At 47.3% G+C, this 22482-nt stretch overlaps 1 protein-coding gene across 1 annotated transcript; it reads left to right on the top strand.

Annotated features, from left to right (window-relative positions):
- The first annotated feature begins 6 nt into the window (after positions 1 to 6).
- RELA (RELA proto-oncogene, NF-kB subunit) lies at positions 7 to 21745 on the top strand. The gene is made up of 11 exons (XM_026716418.2): positions 7 to 332; positions 7512 to 7553; positions 10073 to 10224; positions 11252 to 11400; positions 11501 to 11592; positions 12664 to 12798; positions 14074 to 14178; positions 16476 to 16688; positions 17897 to 17977; positions 18710 to 18784; positions 20198 to 21745. Exons 1-11 carry the CDS (start codon positions 287 to 289, stop codon positions 20791 to 20793), a joined length of 1686 nt encoding a protein of 561 aa, XP_026572203.2. The 5' UTR covers positions 7 to 286; the 3' UTR covers positions 20794 to 21745.
- The last annotated feature ends 737 nt before the right edge of the window (positions 21746 to 22482 follow it).

Raw genomic sequence — 22482 nt, 5'->3', positions numbered from 1 at the left:
GTCAGAACGCCGGGGCGGGGCTTTCCCAGCAGGCGGTCCCGCGTCACGTGGGGCAGGGTGTTTCCTTTTGGGGCTGCATACATTGTAGCCGCGAAGGTTCCGTCGCCGCCGCGGCCTCCGCTCGCCTCTTCCCGCCGCCGGCCGAGAGAAGCGGGGAGGGGCCCGGGAAAGACCCCGGCCCGTCTTCCCGGCCTTTGTGGAGCCGGTCGAGCGGGGCCTCCGGGCCTTCCTAGCCGCTGCTGCTGCGTGGCCTGGCCCAGGCCTCTGGGCCCCTCCCTCGCCCGCCATGGGGGAGCCCCTGCCCCAGATGCCGCCTTCGACCACCATGGACGGTGAGTGGCCCTTGGCCCCTTGCCCCGCCCCTCTCTGCCCCCCCATCCCTCCCTTTGGGGCTTTGCCCCTCCCACCACGCACCTGCAGACCCCCCCTTCTCCTTTTTAGCCCCTCCCTTGATTAAGGGGGGGAGTCAGAAACCCCCGTAAAAAGGGGGTACCTGTGCTCCTGTTAGTCCCCCCCCTTTTGTCCCTTCCTTTGATGAGGAGATCAGACCCTCCAAGAAAGGAGCTGCCCTCCCCCTCAATGTCCCCCTTGGGGGCTTTGACCCCTGGCATCTATGGACCCCCTTCCCCTCTGAGCCCCCCATTTTCTCCCCTCCTTTGATTAAAGGGAGTCAAATCTGCCCCAGAAAGGGGACCTGTGGCTGCGGTGGAGGGGACCCCCTTCTTCTGTTAGCCCCCCTTTTGTCCCTTCCTTTGATGAGGGGATCAGACCCCCAAGAAAGGAGCTGCCCTCACCCTCAATGTCCCCTAGGCACCTATGGAACCCCCTTCCCCTCTGAGCCCCCTTTCTCCCCTTAAGAGGGAGATTAAAGGGGGAGTCAAGCACCCCACCCAGAAAGAGGGACCTGTGGCTGCGGTGGAGGGTACCCTTCTTCTTTGAGACCCCCTTTTCCCCTCCCTTGATGGGGGGGAATCAGACCCACCCCAAGAAAGAAGCTACCCTCCCCCTCAAATGTCCCCCCATCTCTCCCTTTGGGGCTCTGCCTTCCCCCCGGCACCTGTGGCTCCTTCAGAGGAGACCCGGGCTCCTTTTAGCTCTCCCCCTTTTCCCCCTCCCATGATTAAGGGCAGGGGATGAGACACCCACCCCAGAAAGGGGGAACCTCTGGCTGCAGGGGAGGGGACCCTCTTCTCCTCGTAGCACTCCCTTTTCTCCCCTCCTTCGATGGAGGGATCAGACCCTCCCTCCCCCAGAAAGGGGCTGCCCTCCCCCCAATGTCGACCTCCCTTTGGGGGCTCTGCCCCTCCCCTCAGGTACCTGTGGCTGCAATGGAGGGGATCCCCCTTCTCCTTTGAGACCCCCTTTTTCTCCCCTTGATTTGGGGGTGGGGGAACACATCACACCCACCCACCCCCAAGAAAGGACCTGCCCTTTGCAGTCTGGGCTGATGAGGCCTTAACCGGTTACAGTTTCCACACCGTTCTGTTTGCCCCCTCACCCCAGAGAAAGTATAGCTGCTGGCCTCGGCTTTCATTTATTGAGGGATCTTCTCCCCACCCTCACCCCAAAAATAGCCCCTTGTCACTTTCTCCCCATTATCTCCCCGCCCTTTGTACATATCAGGAAACTGATTAATGGGCAGATTTTTATCCCTTTTATTATCATCATCATCAACACATATGGGGAGTCCTCCACTTACAACCCTACTTGGGACAAGAATTTCTGCTGCTAAGCGAGGCAATTTGTCAAAAGATCCGCGCTCCATTTTACAACCTTTTCTTGGGCCTCGGTTGGGCACTGCAGTTGTTAAGTGAATCATGCCCGTCCTTAAGTGAATCTGGCATCCCCCTGTTGTTGTTGTTTCTGCCGCTTGTCCAATCACACTGGGAAGGCCACGAATGGCGGCCACACAACTCTGGGATGCTGCCACTGTTATAAATACAGCGCCCAAACTTTGTTCGAGAACTGGAAGAAATGCTGCGGCAGTCGTAAGCGTGAGGACCAGTCCGTTTTTTTCCCCCCAGGGTGGTTGTAATCTCAAAGGGTCACTAAAGGAGTGGTTGTAATTCGAGGACGATTTGAATTCCCTACCAAAAAAAAAACAAACCAAGCTCTGTTTGAGTAGAAAATGTCCTTCCATCTCCTCTCTTTTATTTACAAGAAGGGTTTTTTGGGAAGAATATTACAGAACAGAACAGAATATAATTCTTTATTGGCCAAGTGTGACTGGACACAGAAGGAATCTGTCTTGGTGCAAATGCGCTCTGTGTACATAAAAGAAATTTTGCTTTCAGTTGTTTGTTTGGGAGGGAATTGGGAGGGTTTTCGGGGGGATATAAAGAAAAACCAGGCAGGGACCCCATGAGATCATCTGGAGGGGGTCTTGGGGGACTTGCCCTGACCTTTTCCATTGCTTCAAAACGTTACCTCGCCATCCTAACCCAGGTAGCCCTTGGAAGCATCTTCCTCTAATGCAGGGGTTTTCAAACTGGACAGCTTTAAGACTTGTGGACTTCAGCTCCCAGAATTCCTCTTCCAGTCATGTTAGCTCAGGAATTCTGGGGGTTTGAAGTCCACAGGTCTTAAACTTGCCAAGTTTGAAAACCCTTGGTTTAACGGATGGTGTGCCAGGGGCCTTGAGAAACTGCAAATCCCAGAATTCCTAGGAAAGGGGGAACAAGCAGCTAGGAATTCTGGGAGTCGTTCATTCTAGACCGGGCGGTTTTGTTAGGAGATGGTTTTACAATGCTGGCTTGTGTTTGTTATTATTTTAACTTGGCTTGTGCTGCCTTGATGCTTCTTTGCAAAGCAGCACATGGGGGGAAAAATAAAAGTTAAGCAACAATATCCTGAAAAAAACAGGCTTGAGTGATTCACACACACAACCACAACACACAAGCCTCCTTGCTTAACCCACTTTAGTGTCTGCCGTTAAAATGTACCAGATGTGTAGCTTCTTCTGAAAATCACCCAGCAGGTTGCATTTTCAAAGAGTCTAACTTTACCAGGGATTTAGCTATTTCCCTGTTTAGGTCTCAGGGATTTTCTCAATCTTTGGGGAGATTTAAATTGTATTTTTGGACCGTTTGAATTGGCTTTTAAGTTACCGGCCCTTTAGAAGTGATGGACACTTGAGTGGCAAGTGAGTTAATAAAAAAAAAAACATGTGGCCAAAACACATCTTTGTATTCCTGTATTTAGGAATTTAATTATTCCATGATGTCATGCTCTGATTTTGTATTATTTTTCTAGTGTCGGTATAGTTATATCTACTCTATACAGGTGGTCCTTGACTTATGACCACAATAGAGTCCAAAATTGATATTGGTGAGACGTTGGTTAATTCAGAGGCTGCCTGAATTCCGCATGATTTTGGATGCCTTAAAATAATTTCATTCTTGGTGGACATGCCCCAAAGCGAAAAAAATACTGGAAAATGATTCAAACATGGTTCGAAGAGTTAACTAAAAATAAAATTGATTTTGTCCCGGAATTATTCCTTCACGGAATAATTAAAAACTACAACAGAAAGACAAAATATCTTATATTTACATATATTAACAGGAGCAAGAATTTCATATGCTCAGTACTAGATGAAAAACTCCATACCACCTGAAGGTTTAATAATAATAAAAAAATTGTGTGTGGAAATGGATAAATTAACTATGGAATTAAAAGAGAAAGCAAACACAAAATACAATGTGGTATGGGAAACATGGTTTATTTGGATTGATAATAGGTATAAGAATAGAAAATGTAAATAATGTATATAACAGATAAGAGGGTATGAAAGTATTGTGTATTGTAAGTTTTTTATATATAAATGTATATATAATGTCACAGCACTGTTTAATAACTATTGGTATTATCTATAAATGGAGAAAAACTCAAGCATTATAAAAATAATAATTTAATTAAAAAATAGTTAAAATGCAATGAATGTATATGTTCTTAAATTTGTATAATTACAGTAGTAACCTTGTCCCGTTTTTCTACAAATTTCTATCAGCCAGCATTCGTGATTATTTAACCCATTTTGTAACGTTGACTCTACAATTGCCAGCTCAAATCCATGTAAAATACTTGTACTCGCCATAATAATAAACTTTTATGCTGCTCAACTCTGAGCTAAAATTCAATAATATCAAGGAATTCAAATGGTACGGTTACATTATTCAGAAAGGAGGAGTTTAGAATGGATTCCATTTTAATTCCAGATTAAAACAGGCATTTTCATCCAGCACAGTTAAATACTAAACTGGTGACTGTAATAAAAGATATCCACCTCCTAGCCAGTCTTTCCATCAATAATAGGGTGAGGCAGGAAATAAAATTTGTAACTAAGTAATATCAAAGTTACAAGCATGCAATAAATATCTGCTTTTTTTAAAAAACAGTCCAGCTTTATGCAAAAATTAGTAAGAGAACAAGCCAGGTTTTCAGGAAAAAAAAAACCAGCAGAGAGATAAAACAAATATTTTTACACAGGGACTTGTGAGGCCTTGGCAGTTAGGAATACAGACAGTCCTTATCTTACGACCGCAATGGGGAACAGAATTTCTGTTGCTAAGTGAGGTCGGTGGTTAAGGGAGTTGCGCTCAATTTTATGATCTTTTTTTGCCATGGGGGTGGCTTAAGTGAATCACTGCAGTTTTGTTAAGTGAATCATGTCATTAAATGAATCGGGCTCTCCACCCAATTGACTTTGCCTGTCATAATCTGGCTTGGGACGCTGCAACCTTCATAAATACATCCTGGTTGGAAAAAAACTCCCCAATTCTGACCGCCTGACCATCAGGATTGCGCGACAGTCGTAAGTCTGACTGGGGGATTCTGGGAGTTGAAGTCCTCCAGGCTTAAAGTGGCCAAGGTTAGAGACCCCCTGTTTAGATGAGACTTAAAAATGTAAGTTGTGTGTTTGTGTCATTTGCAGTATGTTGTGTTTGTGGGCCCCAGGTTTTTTGCTTCTTTTTTTTAGCACGTCCTGTGAAGCAGTCTTTGCTAGGAAATTTTAGGAATGTGGGAAAAGGGCCCCTTCAGCTCTGCATCAATCATTGACTGGGCCCAAGTTTCTAGTCCTCAAGGATTTGGTTAATGCTATTTTTTCCCCCCCCCAATTGCAGCCCGACAAATTTTACACCTTTTACAACCACAGAGCTCGGCTGCTCTAAGAGGCTAATTGTTTGTTGTGACGGGGGTGTGTATCTGGTATCTGTGACTGCGAAATCTAAGGAATGTGGAATATTAGCCCTGATAGGAGTGCCATTCAGCTCTGCAAAGTTCATTGGCTGGAAATCAGTTTTCTAGTCCTCAGAGACTTCACAGCTCAGTGGAGACAAAGCCTGCTGAAATTTCAAAACCCAAAGGAGTTACCGGGAGGAATGGGTGTTGCCATGTAAAGTGGGATTAAAACATAAATTAGGATTGAAACTAGCATTGCATGCTGCCATTTAAACTAGGATTAAAATTTAGTTTGGTTTATTGTCATTGTACCTCGTACAATAAAATTAAATGCCATATTCAGTGTATATTATAACTATAAATATAAAACATACCTTCACATTCTCTACAATTGAATTGAAAACCCTATTTAAAACTATTTAAAGTAGAATTAAAATTAAGCAAGGATTAAAATTGAAACTAGGCTTAAAATTAGGAGTGTGTGTGGCCATTTAAACTAGGATTTAAATTGAAACTAAAATTTAAAATTTGAACAAGGGTTTCAGTTTCCAGGATTCCCAGAACCTGGAGAGGAAAAAGGCTACACAGGTCATGACCCTTGGGTTACTCTTCCCCATTGCTAAAAAGAAGAAAAAACAGAAGTCAGCTTGCAAAATGATAAAACAAAGAAGGTGGCGACATATTTGACCTGCCTTTAACACCGCTTGATAAAAAGCGAAAAGGCCACCAAGATAGATAGATAGATAGATAGATATAGATAGATAGATAGATAGATACATTATTTATTTTTGATGGACTCCTGTTTCAGAACTTGGGAGACGAAATTGGCTTTAATAACTCCTTTTTGACAGAACCAAACATTTCGACAGAGAAAATCCAGTTCTGGTTATTTAACAAACTCACTTTCTCGGATACTCCATTGGGGTGTAAAATCTAACCAGGATATCCCCGCTCCAGTGCATTTCCAAGTTACAGCCACCTTCTCATTCTTCTGAATCAGTACTTCTCAATCCCAGAGCTTTTAAGATGTCTGGACTTCCACTCCCAAAATCCCCCAGCCAGGATGCTTTAAGACTGGTGGACTTCAACTCCCAGAATCCCCCAGCCAGGATGCTTTAAGACTGGTGGACTTCCACTCCCAGAATCCCCCAGCCAGGATGCTTTAAGATGTCTGGACTTCCACTCCCAGAATCCCCCAGCCAGGATGCTTTAAGATGTCTGGACTTCCACTCCCAGAATTCCCCTTTCCAGCATATACTTGGGGGGGGGGAATTCTGGGAATAGAAGTCCACCCATCTTAAAAGTTTGAAAAATCCTAAGAGAAACCACAGGTGATCTAGACCTTGAAATGTCTTCAGAAGTAAATAAATAAAAGCAATCTTCAAAAGTATAATTGGAGCAGCGAATTTCCTCAACTGGGGGAAGGGGAAAAAAAAAACCTCATTTTAAAAAGACATTTAAGAAGTTCTTACGGTTGTGTATTTCCCTTCTGACCCGGCTTGTCAGTCTGTGAAATATTTGGCCGCGAAGTTTCATCTGCAACTTCCTCCTTTTGGGCTCGACGCGGATGCTCAGTCTGCTTCTCTTTTCCAAATTTCCTTCTTCAGCGTCTCGGATAGGATGGCGCTGCATGATCTGCGCAGGTAGTCCTTGACGTACAACCACTATTGAGCCCAAAACGTCTGTCGCTAAGCAAGGCGGTTTGCCTCATTTCTGCCACAGTCATTAAGTGAATCAACCGCAGTGGTTACATGAGCCGTGCGCTCTTTATTTCATTGGCTTCTCTTGTCAGAAGAAGACGGCTGGGAAAGTCGCTTCTCACAATAAACAGACTTCAAACAGTTTGTTTATATTTGGTTGTAAGTTGAACTCTGCCTATAGTGGAGCAGAGCGAATAGATTTTATGCCTAGAAGCCAAAAAAAAACATTTTTTTTCTGCAAACATTCCTGCAACACTTAAATCCACATTAAGAAACCCAACCGTTGCTATCTGTGAAAAAAATAATAATAATGGAGTGAGAGTTTGTCTTGGTAAAAGGCGGCCCATATTCAAGCCAGCTGTTTATAACCATGAGGACTAGCATTCTGATTTATTTATTTTTAATTAGTTGGCACAGGGCCTGTTTCACCTCAAACTTATTGAAATCCAGCTAAGAGATACCCTTCTTTGGAATCATGGAAAGCTTTTGTATTTAACACAAATCGTAGTGGCTCGGGATTTGTAAACCCAGCAGTGCTGGCTTAATTTAACCAATGATGGTTTAAACAAAGTGTGGCAAAACCAAACATGGGAAAAAAAAACCCACTATTTTTCCCCCTTTTTCTTTCAGATCTTCTTCCTTTGCTTTTCCCACCAAGCTGGGGGCTTCATGGTAAGTTGCACATCCCAAGTGTTCTGTTTAAAAAAAAGAAAATCTTTCTCCAAATAATGCCGATTAGAATCGGAATAGAGCTGGAAAGGGCCTTGGAGGTCTTCTAGTCCAGCCCCCTGCTTAAGCAAGAAATCTTATACCATTATCAGCCCAGTCTCTTAAAAACCTCCAGTGATGAAGTAGCTACAATATCTGGAGGCAAGATATTCCACGGGTTAATTGTCCTCACTGTTAGTAAACTTCTCCCTAGTTCTAGGTTGCTTCTCTCCTGGATCAGTTTCCACCCGTTGCTTCTTATCCTGCCTTCAGGGGCTTTGGAGAATTAAGTTGACACCCCCGCTCCTCTTTGTAGCAGCCCCTCAAAGACTGGAATCCTGCTATCTGGTCCTACTTTTCTCGAGACTGGCCAAACCCAAATCCTGCAACCGTTCTTCGCATATTTTAAGTCTCCAGGCCTTTAATAATTTTACTTTAGTATTATATTATATATATTCAATTGTATATAATTCAGTCACAGATTCAACCACTTTTCAGGCGTGGTTTAATCCAACCTCTGTCCCAAAAGTGCTTTTTTTTTTTAGGAGGCAACTGGACTTTTATTTTTCTTTTGAAGACATTTTGCTTCTCATCCAAGAAGCTTCTTCAGCTCTGACCGGATGATGGAGAATGGATGGATTTAGACTCCTTGCAGGCAGCTGGTCATTTGCATCCTTTTTAGAGGGTCGTCGAGGCCACTCGGAGGTTGATCTGAGTCCTCAGGGTCACCTGTGTGGTTCAAATGGGTGTGGAGCCTCCTTGGAACTGTTGAAAAGACTGTGTTGTACACTGGAGATAGACGAGGTCGTATATCTCTCCCACTTTATTGAGAGAGGGGCCAAGCGGCCACAACGACCGTCTATAAAGGATGCAAATGACCAGCTGCCTGCAAGGAGTCTAAATCCATCCATTCCCCACCATCCAGTCAGAACTGAAGAAGCTTCTTGGATGAGAAGCGAAACATCTTCAAAAGGAAAAAAAGAAGAAGAAGAAAATCCAGTTCGCCTCCTCAAAAAAAAATAGCACCTTTGGGACAACCAGGACCTGGAGGACTGAGAATCTCTATAAACCCAAAGCTCCAGAGACGACGAAGTCACCCGATCTTCAACGTGGGAAAAATCTCCCTGCCAGAAAATCTTGGTTTTTGTTTTTGTTTTCACGCCTCTCTCATTCGTGACGTTCGTGGTTGTAGTTCCAGCAACTTTGGGGGATTTCCCTTTGTCAAGATTGCTTTGGAGTGATTTTTCCAGTGGTTCAAATGCTTCCTTTTTTTCTTTGGCTTCCAAACAATGCAAACAAAACAAGATGGAGAGGAGCGGGTGGCTGGCTTCACCCTTGCATGGGGCAGCCGAACCCTCAGCTGGTGATTTAATGGCAGGCTATTCAAAGAAGAGAGAGGCAAAAATTCCAGTGTTGCTCAAAGTGAGGACGGAGGAAATCCCCAGGTTTTCAAGCAGGAGGCGAGGCCTGACCTGCTAAAAAAAAAAAAATTGGGCCATTGTGCATTATCTGGAGAAGGACATTCGCCGCCGAGGCCTCTTACAACTGAATGTGTGGGTTTTTTTAAAAAAAAACTTACTCTCTCTCGAGGGGAAATTGGTTGCTTTTATTTAATTTTCTCTCTCCTTAATTTCCCCCTCCCCAAACTCCAAATTTTATCTACCTCCTCCTGTACGTGGGGGGGAAGTTGGAGGCGTTGGCTTCAAATCGATCAATCTATAATGCCGCATTCGAAATGCGGTACAAATAGACCTTGATTTACGCCCACAATCGGAACCGGCATTTCTGTTGCTAAGTAAGGCAGTTTGAGGGAGTTGTTAACTTGATTTTACAACATTTTTTGCCCATGGTGGCTAAGCGAATCGCTATTATTAAGTGAATCATTCAGTGTGTTGGCCTGGGAAAGGGCTTGCCTTCTACAGTATTAACATTTCATTCTCTTTCTCCTTCCTTCCTTCCTTCCTTCCTTCCTCCCTCCCTTCCTTCCTTCCTATATTTCCTTCCTTCCCATTCTTTCTTTGCTTCTTTCTTTTCCTTCTTTCCCTGTTTTCCTTGCTTCTCTTTCTCTTTTCCTATCTTTTCTTTCTCTTTCCTATCTTCTTTCTCTTTTCCTATCTTCTTTCTTTCTCTTTCCTATCTTCTTTCTCTTTTCCTTCTTTCTCTTTTTCCTTCTTTCTCTTTCCTATCTTTTCTCTTTTCCTTCTTTCTCTTTTCCTCCTTTCTTTCTCTTTCCTATCTTCTTTCTCTTTCCTATCTTCTTTCTTTCTCTTTCCTATCTTCTTTCTCTTTTCCTTCCTTTTTTCTCTTTTCCTTCTTTCTTTCTCTTTTCCTTGCTTCATACTTCCCCTTTTTCCTTCCTTCCCTCCTCTCTCCCTTTCCCCCTACTTTCTCAATTCTCTTTTCCTTTCCTTTCCTCCTCTGCTCTCTTTCCTTCTTCCTCCTCGTTGGCTTCTTTTCCTGTCCTCCTTCGCCCCTCCCTCAAGAACCCACCCCCAGCAGCACACCCATGGTGGAAATCATCGAGCAGCCCAAACAGCGTGGGATGCGCTTCCGGTACCAGTGTGAGGGCCGCTTGGCTGGCTCCATCCCGGGAGAACGCAGCACTGACACCACCAAGACGCACCCCACCATCAAGGTCAGCCTTCCCTGCTCCCCTTCCTCGCCTGCCCAGAAAGAAACACACACCCCCCCATCATTTCCCAGAAGCCTTTGCAACCGGGTCGCTTTTAAAATCCGGTCCCCCTCCGAATGCCATCCTGGCCAAAGGAAAACTCGGTGTGATGTCACAGCACGTTTGCCACGAAGACGGGGATGGTGGGGCCTTCCTGGGCAGCCTTTCTGCCATCCAGCTGGGTGGAAAAGTTACACCCGGACGTGCTCACTCTGATGGGCAGCCATTTTGCGAAGGCGCCCCCACGAAACCAAACCGTTCCTTCCCCAAACTGTGATGACCCAAAGGGGCGTGGCACAAAGGCAACCCAGTCCGATAATCAGTAGGAGTCCCTTTATTAGCTCCAACTTTGCCCCCAATATCCTGGTTACCTTCTGGGCTGGAGAAAAACTCTCGCAGGAGCAGCCTTGGGCTGCAGGGAATCCAGTCCAAAATGTGGTCAACAAAAACTGGAACTATAAGTCCAATCAAGGGGAAATGAGGTCATTAGTCTGGCAGGGCAGGAGCAAGAATTCCAGACCTGAAGGAATGGCAATAACTCAACACGGTTGGGAGGACGCCAGGAACACAGATAAGCAAAGTCAACACAAGATAAACTCCCAGCAGATGCTGCACTCAGCCTGCATCTCTGTTAAACTCTCATTCCCAGCTGTGGCTAATGAAGGGAATCAGGGCCCTTTCCTCCCCCGTAAGCCACGCAACCCCCGTTGCTCCCTTCTCCGTTCCTCTCTGCGTGCCCTAGGATGAAGAGGAGGGTGGGCCTGGGTCTTCCTCTGAATTCCCTCTCCCTCGTTTTACCTCTCCCCTGCTCTGCCCAGCCGGACTTTGCCCTTCCCCAGTTTCCTTCACAGCCAATGGAGCCACGCTCCCACTCCGTGTGTCAGCTGTTCGTCTTCCTCCTCAGCTTCAGACTCCGACAGGGGCGTGACAGACAGAGAGGAGCCGTTTGGCTGCCCCGTGTCCCAACTCTTTCCCCTCTTTTGCCCCCCAGATTCACAATTACCAGGGCCCGGGAAAGGTCCGCATCTCCCTGGTAACCAAGGAAGCCCCACATCGGCCTCACCCCCACGACCTGGTGGGCAAGGATTGCAAAGAAGGCTATTACGAAGCCGAGTTGTCTCCGGAGCGCTCCATTCACAGGTGAGTCCGGGAATTGGGAGGTAGAAATTGCAAGGACATCGCTTCTTGGCCTCTTTTCCTCCCCGGGTCAAGGCACTCAACTCAAGGCCTTTGTCCCCAGCTTCCAGAACCTGGGAATCCAGTGTGTGCGGAAACGGGATCTGGAAAAGGCCGTGGCGAAGCGGATCGAGACCGGGAACAATCCGTTCAACGGTAAGGAAGGCTGAACCTTGCGTGGTTTGTGTGTGTGTGTGTGTAATTGCCATAAAAATGTGTAAAAATGCTTTGTAGCAATCTTGGGCTCAGAGTAATATTTTTCATAACTTTCTTTTCCAAGAGGAGCTGTCAGGCATCAGTTAAATCCGGCTATTTTTCCTCCCTAACTGCTCTATTAACTAAAGCGGCCGATTTTCGCGTTATACAAGGTGGTCCTCGACTTAATGACCACAACTGGGGACAGGACTTCCAAGGGCTGAGCAAGAGTTAAGTGAGACGCGGCCAGTTCTACCTTAAGTCAGTTTTTTTTCAGGGGATATGTTGTAAGTTTGAACAGTGACTAAATGAACTGTTGTGGAGTCAAGGACTTCCTGTACTTCGCCTGAGCTGTATTTTCTGAGCTGTATTTTATATTTGCCTTTTTTTTTCCCCCCCGGAGGACTCATTGGTACAACACCTATTTAATCCGCCCAATAACCATCCTACTGTCAACTCATAAAATACTTCTCTGGTCTTTTCAGAGTTGCCAACAGAAAAGGAGGGGGGAGCAGTGCGACAGCTTGGAAATCGAAAGTGCATTCCATAAATGTTTTCAGAGATAGTAACTAGGTGACTGAAGTTTCTGCCGGGCAAAGTTCTAACTGGAGAGCTTGATTGATGACTCTGGGCTATGGAGGTGTCCCATTGGAGGATATGAATTACGATACACCCAGGGGGTTGGGAAAAACCAGGGTCAAGGGTGACAATGAATGAAGTGCCTCAGAGTCGGCTACGTCCAGGCAGCGCCGGACATGTTAACTCCCAATAAATCCTTTTGAAGTTTTGGAAGTTTGGCTCGAGACACATGATTTAGATGGGGGTTAAGTGTCGGAATCCTGACATCTCTATCTTGGGCTGGGAGGAGGGAGTAGGAGACAGGTGTTGTCCCTGCAATCTTTCAGTGGGCTCCGTGGGGACTCGACCCTTGAAGTCTCCACCTCCCAATTCAAGAGTCGACAGCTTTAATTCTTTAATGGTCTTCTAAATCCCTTGATGTCTTCCTTTCTTTTTTCCTTTCCTCTTCCTCAGTGCCGATGGAGGAGCTCAAAGGAGATTACGACCTGAATGCAGTTCGACTCTGTTTCCAGGTCTGGATTCGGGATACGGGCACGGGGCACTTGATGCAGCTCCCTCTGGTGGTCTCCCAACCGATCTATGACAATCGTGAGTATTTGGCCAGAACCCTTGGTGTCAAACTTAAGGCCTGGGGCCGAATCCGGCCCATGGGGTGCTTCGATCTGGCCCGCAGCTCCGCCAGCGGAGGACTGGCCCGTAGTGCGGAAAAAGAGCTCAGCGGGGCCCTGTTTTGGCTGGCAGAGGGCTAGCAAAACCAGCTCAAAGCCAAACAAAAAGGAGAAATATTTCCCCTTTTGCATTTGAGCCTGCAAGAAAGGACAGGAAAGGAGAAAGAGGAAAGGCAAAGAAAAAGAAGGGAAGGTGGGAAGAGAGGAAGGAAGGAAAGGATGGATGGATGGATGGATGGAAGGAAGGATGGATGGAAGGAAGGAGGAAGGAAGGATGGATGGATGGAAGGAAAGGAAGGAAGGAAGGAAGGATGGATGGAAGGAAAGGAAGGATGGAAGGAAGGATGGATGGAAGGAAGGAAGGAAGGAAAGGAAGGATGGATGGAAGGAAGGAAGGAAAGGATGGATGGAAGGAAGGAAAGGAAGGAAGAAAGGAAGGATGGAAGGAAGGAAAGGAAGGATGGATGGATGGAAGGAAGGATGGATGGATGGATGGAAGGAAAGGAAGGATGGAAGGAAGGATGGATGGAAGGAAGGAAGGAAGGAAAGGAAGGATGGATGGAAGGAAGGAAGGAAAGGATGGAAGGAAGGAAAGGAAGGAAGGATGGAAGGACGGAAAGGATGGATGGATGGATGGATGGAAGGAAGGATGGATGGATGGAAGGAAGGAAAGAAAAGGATGGATGGATGGAAGGAAGGAAAGGAAGGATGGATGGAAGGAAGGAAGGGAAGGAAGGAAGGAAAGGATGGATGGATGGAAGGATGGATGGAAGGAAGGAAGGAAAGGATGGATGGATGGAAGGAAGGAAGGAAGGGAAGGAAGGAAGGGTTATAATGAGAGTGAGGGGGGGTCTCAGGGAAGTCCTACTTTAGCACTTGGCCACCACAGGTGCCCCCCGACATGAATGATGTCAAGCTGGTCACGCCCATCCTGGCCACGCCATGCCACACCTGCCCTCCCCCAAAATCAAACACAATCCTGATGCATCCCTCAATAAAATCAAGTTTGACACCCCGGTTTAGAGAAATAGATTAAGTTACAGATCCTCTAGCGAGTCATAAGTGGGAGGACCAGGCATAACTCCCTTTTCAGTGTTGTTGTCACTTCGAACAGTTGCAAAACAGAATGGTCATAAGTCAAGAATTGACCTGTCCTGAGTTTTTTGTTTTTGTTTTCCCCTTAATTTTTCTGTAGGTGCACCCAATACAGCTGAGCTGAAAATTTGCCGTGTCAACCGCAATTCGGGGACTTGCCTTGGGGGAGATGAAGTCTTCCTTCTCTGTGACAAAGTCCAGAAAGGTGGGGCTTTTTCCCAACACCCCTGGGAAATGTTTAAAAGTCTTCCAGATCCTATGGAGATTTTCCAAAAGCAACTGGACTTTGTTTTTCCTTGAAGACATTTCGCTTCTCATCCCAGAAGCTTCTTCAGTTCTGACGGAATGGTGATGAAAGGATTTATATTCCTTGCCGTCATCTCATCGTTAGTACTCTTAGCGTTATGGAGGCCACTTGGATGGTTTTATCTGCGCCCTTAAGAGTCACAGTATATACCAGTGATGGCAAACTTTTCTGCTGGCACCCACAATGCAATGCGCCACCCCGGCGCATGTGCATGCAACACCCCCAGCCCGCTCCTTTACCTGCACTGCGCACGCGTGTGGCCTCCCAGCTGGTTTTCGGCCCGTTTGAGGCCATTTCCGCCCTCCTGGAGGTTCGAAGGAAGCCTCTGCAGTCTCGGGAGGCCGAAAAACAGGCCCGTTTCGTCACTTCTGGTATTTCCAGAAGGCCCGTTTTTCGCCTTCCGGAGGCCGCAGAGGTTTCTCTCGAGCCTCTGGGAGGGCGAAAACGTCCTCAAACGGGCCGAAAATCATCTGGGAGGTGCGTGCATGCGCAGTGCAGGTAGTTTGCCTGGGGCTCGCGTGCCTGCCAAAATGGCTCTGCGTGGCACCTGTGGCACGTGTGCCATAGGTTCGCCATTGTAAGTGTATACTATTGGAACAGTGACGTCTACGCTGGCTTGGGCATGCCGTGAGGATGGCCGATGGGCAGATTCCGAAGGATGGATGAAGAATGGAGAATTAGCGCAGGGAAAGCGCCCTAGAGGGAGACCACAGCTGCGATATAAGGATACCTGCACGAGGGATCTAAAGGCCTTGGGAATGGACACCAACAGCTGGGGAACCTTGACCTCTGATCGTTCGGCTTGGAGGCTGAAGACGCAGAATGGCCTTCTCCAATTCGAAGAAGAAACACTCATTGGGCAGGTTGAGGCAAAGAGACAGCCCCGGAACCAGCGAAATCTGTGGGGGCTGGACAGGGGACAGACTGTGTCTGTCCTCAGTGTGGAAAGGATTCCTCCTCTCAAATTGGTCTTTTTAGCCACACTAGGTGCTCTTTTAGGACCTCTTTTCAGAGCACGATGCCATCGTCTCTTGAGACTGAAGGATGCCAATCAACTATCGAGTCACTTGAATAGCGCAAACGGGTGTGGAGCGTTCTTGGAACGGCTGTGAAAAGACTGTTGTAAAACACTAAAACTCCTTTCAACAATTCCAAGAAGGTTCCACACGCATTTGCACTATTTGGGTGACCCTGAGGGCACAGACAAACCATCAAAAGTGGCCTCAACGACTCTCGGAGAGAGTACTAACGACCAGATGACTGCAAGGAATATAAATCCTTCCGTCCTCCACCGTTCAGTCAGAACTGAAGAAGCGTCTTGGGTGAGAAGCGAAATGTCTTCAAGGAAAAACAAAAGAAAGTCCAGTTGCCTTTGGGGAAAAAAAGCACCTTTGGGACTTCCAGAAGGTCGTTTTATTTATTTATTGTGCATTTTCTTTTTCCTGCGTGTTCCCGAGCACCCAGAAAACTGTTTTGTCAGTTCAGGGAGAGGAATGTCCTCTCTTGATGGTGTCATGCCCCTGTCGGAATCCGACTCGGAGGAGGAAGCCAAATAGCTGACGGGGTGGGAGTATCCCTTGGCTGTGGAAGAAACTGGGGAAGGGCAAAGTCCGGCTGGGCAGAGTAGGGGAGAGGGAGAACAAGGGAGGGGGAATTCAGAGGAAGACCCAGGCCCACTCCCCTCTTCATCCTAAGGCACGCAGGGAGGAACGGAGAAGAGAGCAACAAGGGTTGCATGGCTTACGGGGGAGGAAAGGGCCCTGATTCCCTACATTAGGAGCAGCTGGGAAGACAGTTTATAAAAAAAGGCAAGCTGTGTCCGGCAGACTGTTGGGAGCAAACGTGACTTTATCTTGTATCATTGTGGCTTACTGTGTTCCTGGCATCTTCCCAATTGTGTGAGTTTTGCCGTGTTTTCAAGTCTGAAATTCCTGCTCCTGCCCTGCCAAACTAGTTACTTCAGTTTGGTTTGTTTGGATTTTAAGTTACAGCTTGTGTGTACCTTGTTTTGGACTGAATTTTCTACAGTCAGGCTGTTCCTGGGAGGGTTTTTCTCCAGTCCGACGGTAACCTGGACATTGGGGGGAAAAGTTGGAGATAATGAAGGGGCTCTTCTTGATTATCTGACTGTGTTACCTTTTGCCATGCCTCGGATCATCACAGGTGGCCTCTCCACCTCTCTGCTTCTGTTCCAGAGGACATCGAAGTCCGCTTTTTCAAGGATTCCTGGGAAGCAAAGGGGTCCTTCTCGCAGGCCGATGTCCACCGCCAGGTGGCCATCGTCTTCAAGACGCCGCCCTATGCGGATCAGACCATCCGTGAACCCGTGACGGTCCAGATGCAACTGCACCGCCCCTCCGACAAGGAAGTCAGTGGCTCCATGGAGTTCCGTTACCTCCCGGATGAAGGTATCCGTTGGTTAAAATGTTTAGTTGTTGCCCTGGAGATCAGGGGAAAATCTCTCTTTTTAGTCCAGGGGTAGGCAACTCACGGCTCTGGAGCCGCATGTGGCTCTTTCATCCCTTTGCTGCGGTTCCTTGTTGCCGGTCGACGCCACAATTGATGGGTCGTTCGGTTAGGATAGGTGGCGGAAAAAGGACGCTGTGCTAGGAAACTCTATGGTGGGAGAACGGGACTTCTGGTCAGCTCCAGAATTTAATTTTGGGGGGGTTGCCGGCCCCTGTCAGTTGCCAGCAGTGGGGGAAAAATATTACAGCTGCGTCGCAGGAGAAGTGCATAAATTGGGCACAATCTATTCAGGGCTATATCTTGGCATGTTCTTGTCTTATTGGCGAGAATATATAATTGCTGATCCTTTGAGTGCCTGCCAAATGCAGGATAATTAAGCGAAATCTTTTCTATCCATTAAAAAATAAGTTTGGTCTAGTAATTATGGCTAGAAACCAGAGTCTGTGAATTCTAGTTCCGTCTTAGTCATGAAAATCAGTTCTGTCCCTTTGGGCGAGTCACCGGGAGACCGTGAGTTCTAGTCCCATTTTAGACATGAGAGCTGGGGGAAGTTCCTTTGGGCGAGTCACCAGGAGACTGTGAGTTCTAGTCCCTCTTTACCCACGAAAGCCAGCTTGATAACTTGAGACCAATCACCCAGCGATGGAGAGTTCTAGTCCTGGCTTAGGTCTGAAAGCCAGCTGAGTTATTTAGGGCCAATCACCAGGGGATGGAGAGTTCTGGTCCTGTCATAGCCATGAAAACTGGAAGGTGTTACTTTGGGCCAGTCACCAGGAGGTTGTGAGTTCTAATCCCTCTTTACCCATGAAAGCCAGCTTGGTAACTTGAGACCAATCACTAGGAGACGGTGAATTCTAGTTCTGCCTTAGATCTGAAAGCTAGCTGGGTGATTTGCGGCCAATCACCAGGGGATGGTGAGTTCTAGTCCCATCTTTGACATGAAAGCCAGCTGGGTGACCTTAGGCCAGTCTGTCTGAGTCCAACCCGCCTCACAGGATTTTTGTGGGAAGAAAAGGAGAAGGAAGGAAGGAATATTAGAGAATTTAAGTCAGTTATAAAACTAATAAAGGCATAATTTTTTAAAAAAATATTATCTATCCTATTTAAATTGATGTTTTCCCTGCCCTTCCTCTCTTTTCTTTGGCAGGCGATTTCCATCGAATCGAAGAGAAGCGCAAACGGACGCTGGGCACTTTCAAGAACTTTGTACAGAAAACACCTTTTGCAGGTAAAAAGGTGGAAAAGTTTAAAGAAACCCCACGCGAGAGAGAAAAGGGGGTCAGCCCCATTTGAAAGAGCTAACCTGGGAAGTGGGGAAGAGTCCCTTTGATTTAGCTGGGGCTGGGGAAAGTGAGCCGCCCATCCTTCAGGGGGCTTGGACTACAATGCCCATCAACTCAGGCCTGGTCTACTATGTCAGGCAAACAAACTCACATTAAAAAGGATGGGACTTTGAGGAGATGCAATGAGGAATAATGTGGTCAAAAGGCTTAAAATGGAGATTTGGAACAGGGGTGTCCAATCTTTGCAACTGTTAAGTCTCGTGGACTTCAGCTCCCAGAATTCCCCAGCCAGCTGAGTGATTTAGGGCCAGGGGATGCTGGGGAATTCTGGGAACTGAAGTCCACGAGTCTTTGCCAGAGCTGGACGGAAAAAGAGCTAAAAGAAACAGAAAAAGGGAAGCTGTGAGGAATTCTAGATATTTGCCCTTTCAGCCCAAAACAAGAAGACTTCCAAGGTCCCTTCCAACTACGGTATCTTATTATTATTGTATGTTATGTTATATTATTTCTATTCAAAAGAACAGTGTTTTTTTTTAAAAAAACCTCCATTTTTCTTCAAAACAACCAGAATTTTCTCTTTGAAGCAGCAGGTGTTTTTTTTTGTTTTGTTTTTTAAAGGTGGGCATTTCCAAAGCTGACATTCACGGTTTACCTCTTGTGTTTTCCTTCCTCAACAGTAGGAAGCGCAGAAGCACAATCTCCACGCCGTATTGCTGTTCCGAAACACGGAGCACCCCGGCCAAATACCAGCGGTAAGCTCCTCCTCCTCCTCCTCCCCTCCAAATATTTTTTCTTCCTTTGCTTAGGTTTCTATTTCTTGCTTAGCTTTCTTTTCTATGCGCAGCTGCAAACCTTTATCAAACTATGCCAAGGTCAATGGACAGAAGCCTCAGCACCACCTGAAGATGTTATGATGATGATATTAACAACTTTTAATTGGAAGAACCATTTGAACTATTGGGGGTGGGAACGTTGCCATCACTTTGTATATGTGATTTACGCGCTTATTTCCTCAGATTCAGAATCCTTTTGTTGCTACCACTTGACTTCCAGTAAAAGAGATCTTTTCTCTGATTAAAAAAGTCTAAGTATTTCTTTCTTGGATTTTGAATGGAGCACCAGCTGACAAAGGCTTTGTAAACCTGCATTTTGGTTGAAGTAATAATGCAACCGTACAAGACAATGTTTGTAGCTCGGGTTGAACTGTGAGGTCCTTGGTGCTCTCTGAGCTTGGTTGATTTTCTGGCAGACGTTTCATGACCCAACTAGGGAACAAGATTATTTTCAAGATGAGTGCAGGAAGGGGCAAACCCCACTCCCTTTTAGCAGGGAGAACAATTAACCAGTGGAATGGCTTCCCTTCGGAGGTTGTGGGCGCTCCCATCGCTGGAGGCTTTTAAGAAGAGTTTGGACAGCCACTTGTCTGAAATGGGATAGGGTCTCCTGCCTGAGCAGGGGTTGGACTAGAAGATCTCTAAGTTCCCTTCCAACTCTGGTATTCTGTATTCTTCTCCTTCTTCTTCTCCTTCCTTCTTCCCCTCCTCCTCCTCCTCCTCCTTCCCCTCCTCCTCCTCCTTCCTCTTCTTCTTCCCCTTCTTCCTCTTCCCCTCCTTCCTTCCTCTTCTTCTTCCTCCTCCTCCTTCTTCCTTCCTTCTCCCTCTCCTCCTCTCCTTTTCTCCTCCTCCTCCCTCTTCTTCTTCCCCTTCTTCCTCTTCCCCTCCTTCCTTCCTCTTCTTCTTCCCCTTCTTCCTCTTCCCCTCCTTCCTTCCTCTTCTTCTTCCTCCTCCTTCTTCTTCCTTCCTCTTCCTCTCCTCCTTCTCCTCCTCTCCTTTTCTCTTCCTCCTCCTCCTCCTTTCTTCCTTCTTCCTTCCTTTCTTCTCCTGCTCCTTCTCCTCCTCCTCCTCTCTTTCTTCCTTCTCTCTCTCTCTCCTCTCCCCCGCACTTGGTTCCAGTTCTCTTTTCCTGCTGGGTGAGGAAAGACACAAACGGGCCTCGTTTGCCTCTTTTCTGCGATTTAGCCACCCTGCGCAACGTTCAGCCAACGCTCATGTAGGGCCTAAAACTCTTAACCAGCCTCCAATTTAGGAGAAAAACCCCACTTTGGTTTCTGGTTCGCTTTGGCTGCGGTTTCTTTAATCAAGCCATCCTTTGCTTCTCCCCTCCAGCTGCGCCAGGGTTCCTAGGAGCCTCCTCCGGGCAGCCACCTATGCGCCCCATCCAGAAGCCGCAAGTCCTGGCTCAGCCGCCAGCCGGGTTCTTCGTTGGGCCCAGCCTCCCCGCCCCGCCGCCTCCCATGGCCACGGCTGCCGCCGCCGCCTCCTCCAGCTTCAGCACCGTGAACATGGAGGACCTGTCGTGCCTGGGCGTCTCCTCGCAGGCCCCGCCCTCCTCCATGGACACCGAAACCAGCATCGCCGACGCTTTCCTGCACCTCCACTTTGAAGGCGGGGACCCCCTGGGGGGCCTCCTGGACGACGCCCCCTACAGCAGCCTGGATAGCATCAACACCACCGAGTTCCGGCAGCTGCTCAACGAAGGGCCCGGCCCGGCCCCCATGCCGGATGCCCAGGGGACTCTGATGACCTACCCAGAATCCATCACTCGCTTGGTCAGCCAGCGGAGGGCGGGAGGGAGCCCGGCGGCGGGGGCCCCCGCCAATTCCGCCAACAGCAGCTTCAACGGCCTTTTGGGGACCTTCCCGGCCGAGGAAAGCTTTTCGTCCATGGTGGACCTGGATTTGAACTCATTCCTCAACTCGTAAGGATTCCCGGTGGTCCGAGACTGGCCTCTCGCTCTTCAGGCCACAGGGGGCTTCCAGCTGTATTCCAAGGGAGTGGGGTGGGGGGGGCAGGCAGCCTTCAGAAGGGAGTGGGGGTGGGTGGGCTTGGCCCTCTGCAAATTGGACGGGACGTTCTGTGCCCATCTCCCCAAAATACCCCCCACCAATATGCCCTCCTCTGCAGGGAGCTGACAGTACGGACATCAAGAGGGGAGTTTGACATCCCTAGAGTTGGCTCTTCGGACTTTCCTGTCAAAATGCAATTCTTTTTTTTTTTTCTCTCTTTTAAAAAAAGCCTCAAACTTCTGAAAGTTTCAAGACTGATTTTCAAATAGTGTAGGTTTAAAAAAAGAACACAAAATGCCACTTGGTTGTTGCCAGCTTGCCTTTTCTCCCCAAGAGGCTGGCCCACTTTAAAAAAAAAAAAAAGCAAAAAACCCCAAACCCTGCAGAATTCTCTTTGCCTTTTTAAACAAGGCGGCCCATCGGCTACAAGGTAGTCCTCGGCTTACGACAGTTCGTTTAGCGACCAAAGTAACAACGGCCCTGGAAAAAAGCGACTTAGGATCATTGGGGCATCCCCAGGGTCACGTGATCCAAATCCAGACAGCTTGGCCACCGACTCGGATTTATGACGGTTGCAGTGTCTTGGGGGGTCACGTGATTCCCTTTTGCGACCTTCTGACAAGTAAGTGGGGAAGCCAGATTCGCTTAACAACCGTTTTACTACCTTAACTGCAGGGGTTCGCTTAACACCTGTGGCCAGAAAGGCCGTAAAATGGGACAAACCTCACTTAAATATTTCACTTAACAGAAACTTTGGGCTCAATTGTAGTCAGAACTCGAAGATTACCCGTATAGGACTGATGAAATGCCTGTTTTGTTTTTTTGGTAGAAACTTTCTATATTTTGTATAAAGACTCGTTTTGTGCCTTCAGATGCTGTCGCTTTTTTAACCTGATTTGCCAGGTTAAAATGCTGCAATCTTCCCCCCCACCAAGCGGGATATGATGTTTTTAAACAAAGGCGCAAGAGCCTTCCGTCAAAAAATGGCTCTTGTTAGGCTCTGCAACTGTGTGTTGTTGGTCGAGCCAGGGTGTGGTGTGTGTGTGTGTGTGTGTGTGTGTGTGTGTGTGTGTGTTTGTAGGTCAGCCACAAAACTAGACCAGACAGTGAAGGACACAGAAGTGAAGGAAATCTTCGTTTCTTTTAGCTGGGTGATGTTCGGGCACAGTTAAGAAAAATTAAAGGGACTTAATGCACTGAATTTGATTTAAAGGGGAGGAACCTGGCCTTGTAGAAGCAAGCAAGGTTCCCCTAATAGGTCAAAGCATATACTAACCACGCTGGCTGGGTTAACACAAGGCCCAAAGCCAACGGGAAAATAATCCAAAGCGTGGGGCGCTTTGTGTGTGAATGCAACTGACATCCCAAAGAGATAAGAATAGCTTTTTCTTGCCTGCCTTCTGCTTCCTGGCTTGAGCAAAAGAGTTGAAAAGTTAAGTCAGTCAGTTTAGGCCAGAGGGAGAGTATCAACGATCCCTTAGTTGTGGATTCTGATGGGGTCCCACGCATCAGTCCTGGAGGGTGCAGAGAAGGGAGCTGTGTTGGTGCCTTACTTCTTTTTGTACTATGCAACGTTTTTTATTAAAAAAAGAAAAAGGGAGTGGA

This window comes from Pseudonaja textilis, chromosome 16, assembly GCF_049901715.1.
Source record: "Pseudonaja textilis isolate UNSWEBS1 chromosome 16, rPseTex1.2, whole genome shotgun sequence".
In the NCBI taxonomy this organism is placed as follows: Eukaryota; Metazoa; Chordata; class Lepidosauria; order Squamata; family Elapidae; genus Pseudonaja; species Pseudonaja textilis.
Note: the sequence above shows the minus strand (reverse complement) of the source record. Positions and strands in the feature narration are given on the sequence as shown.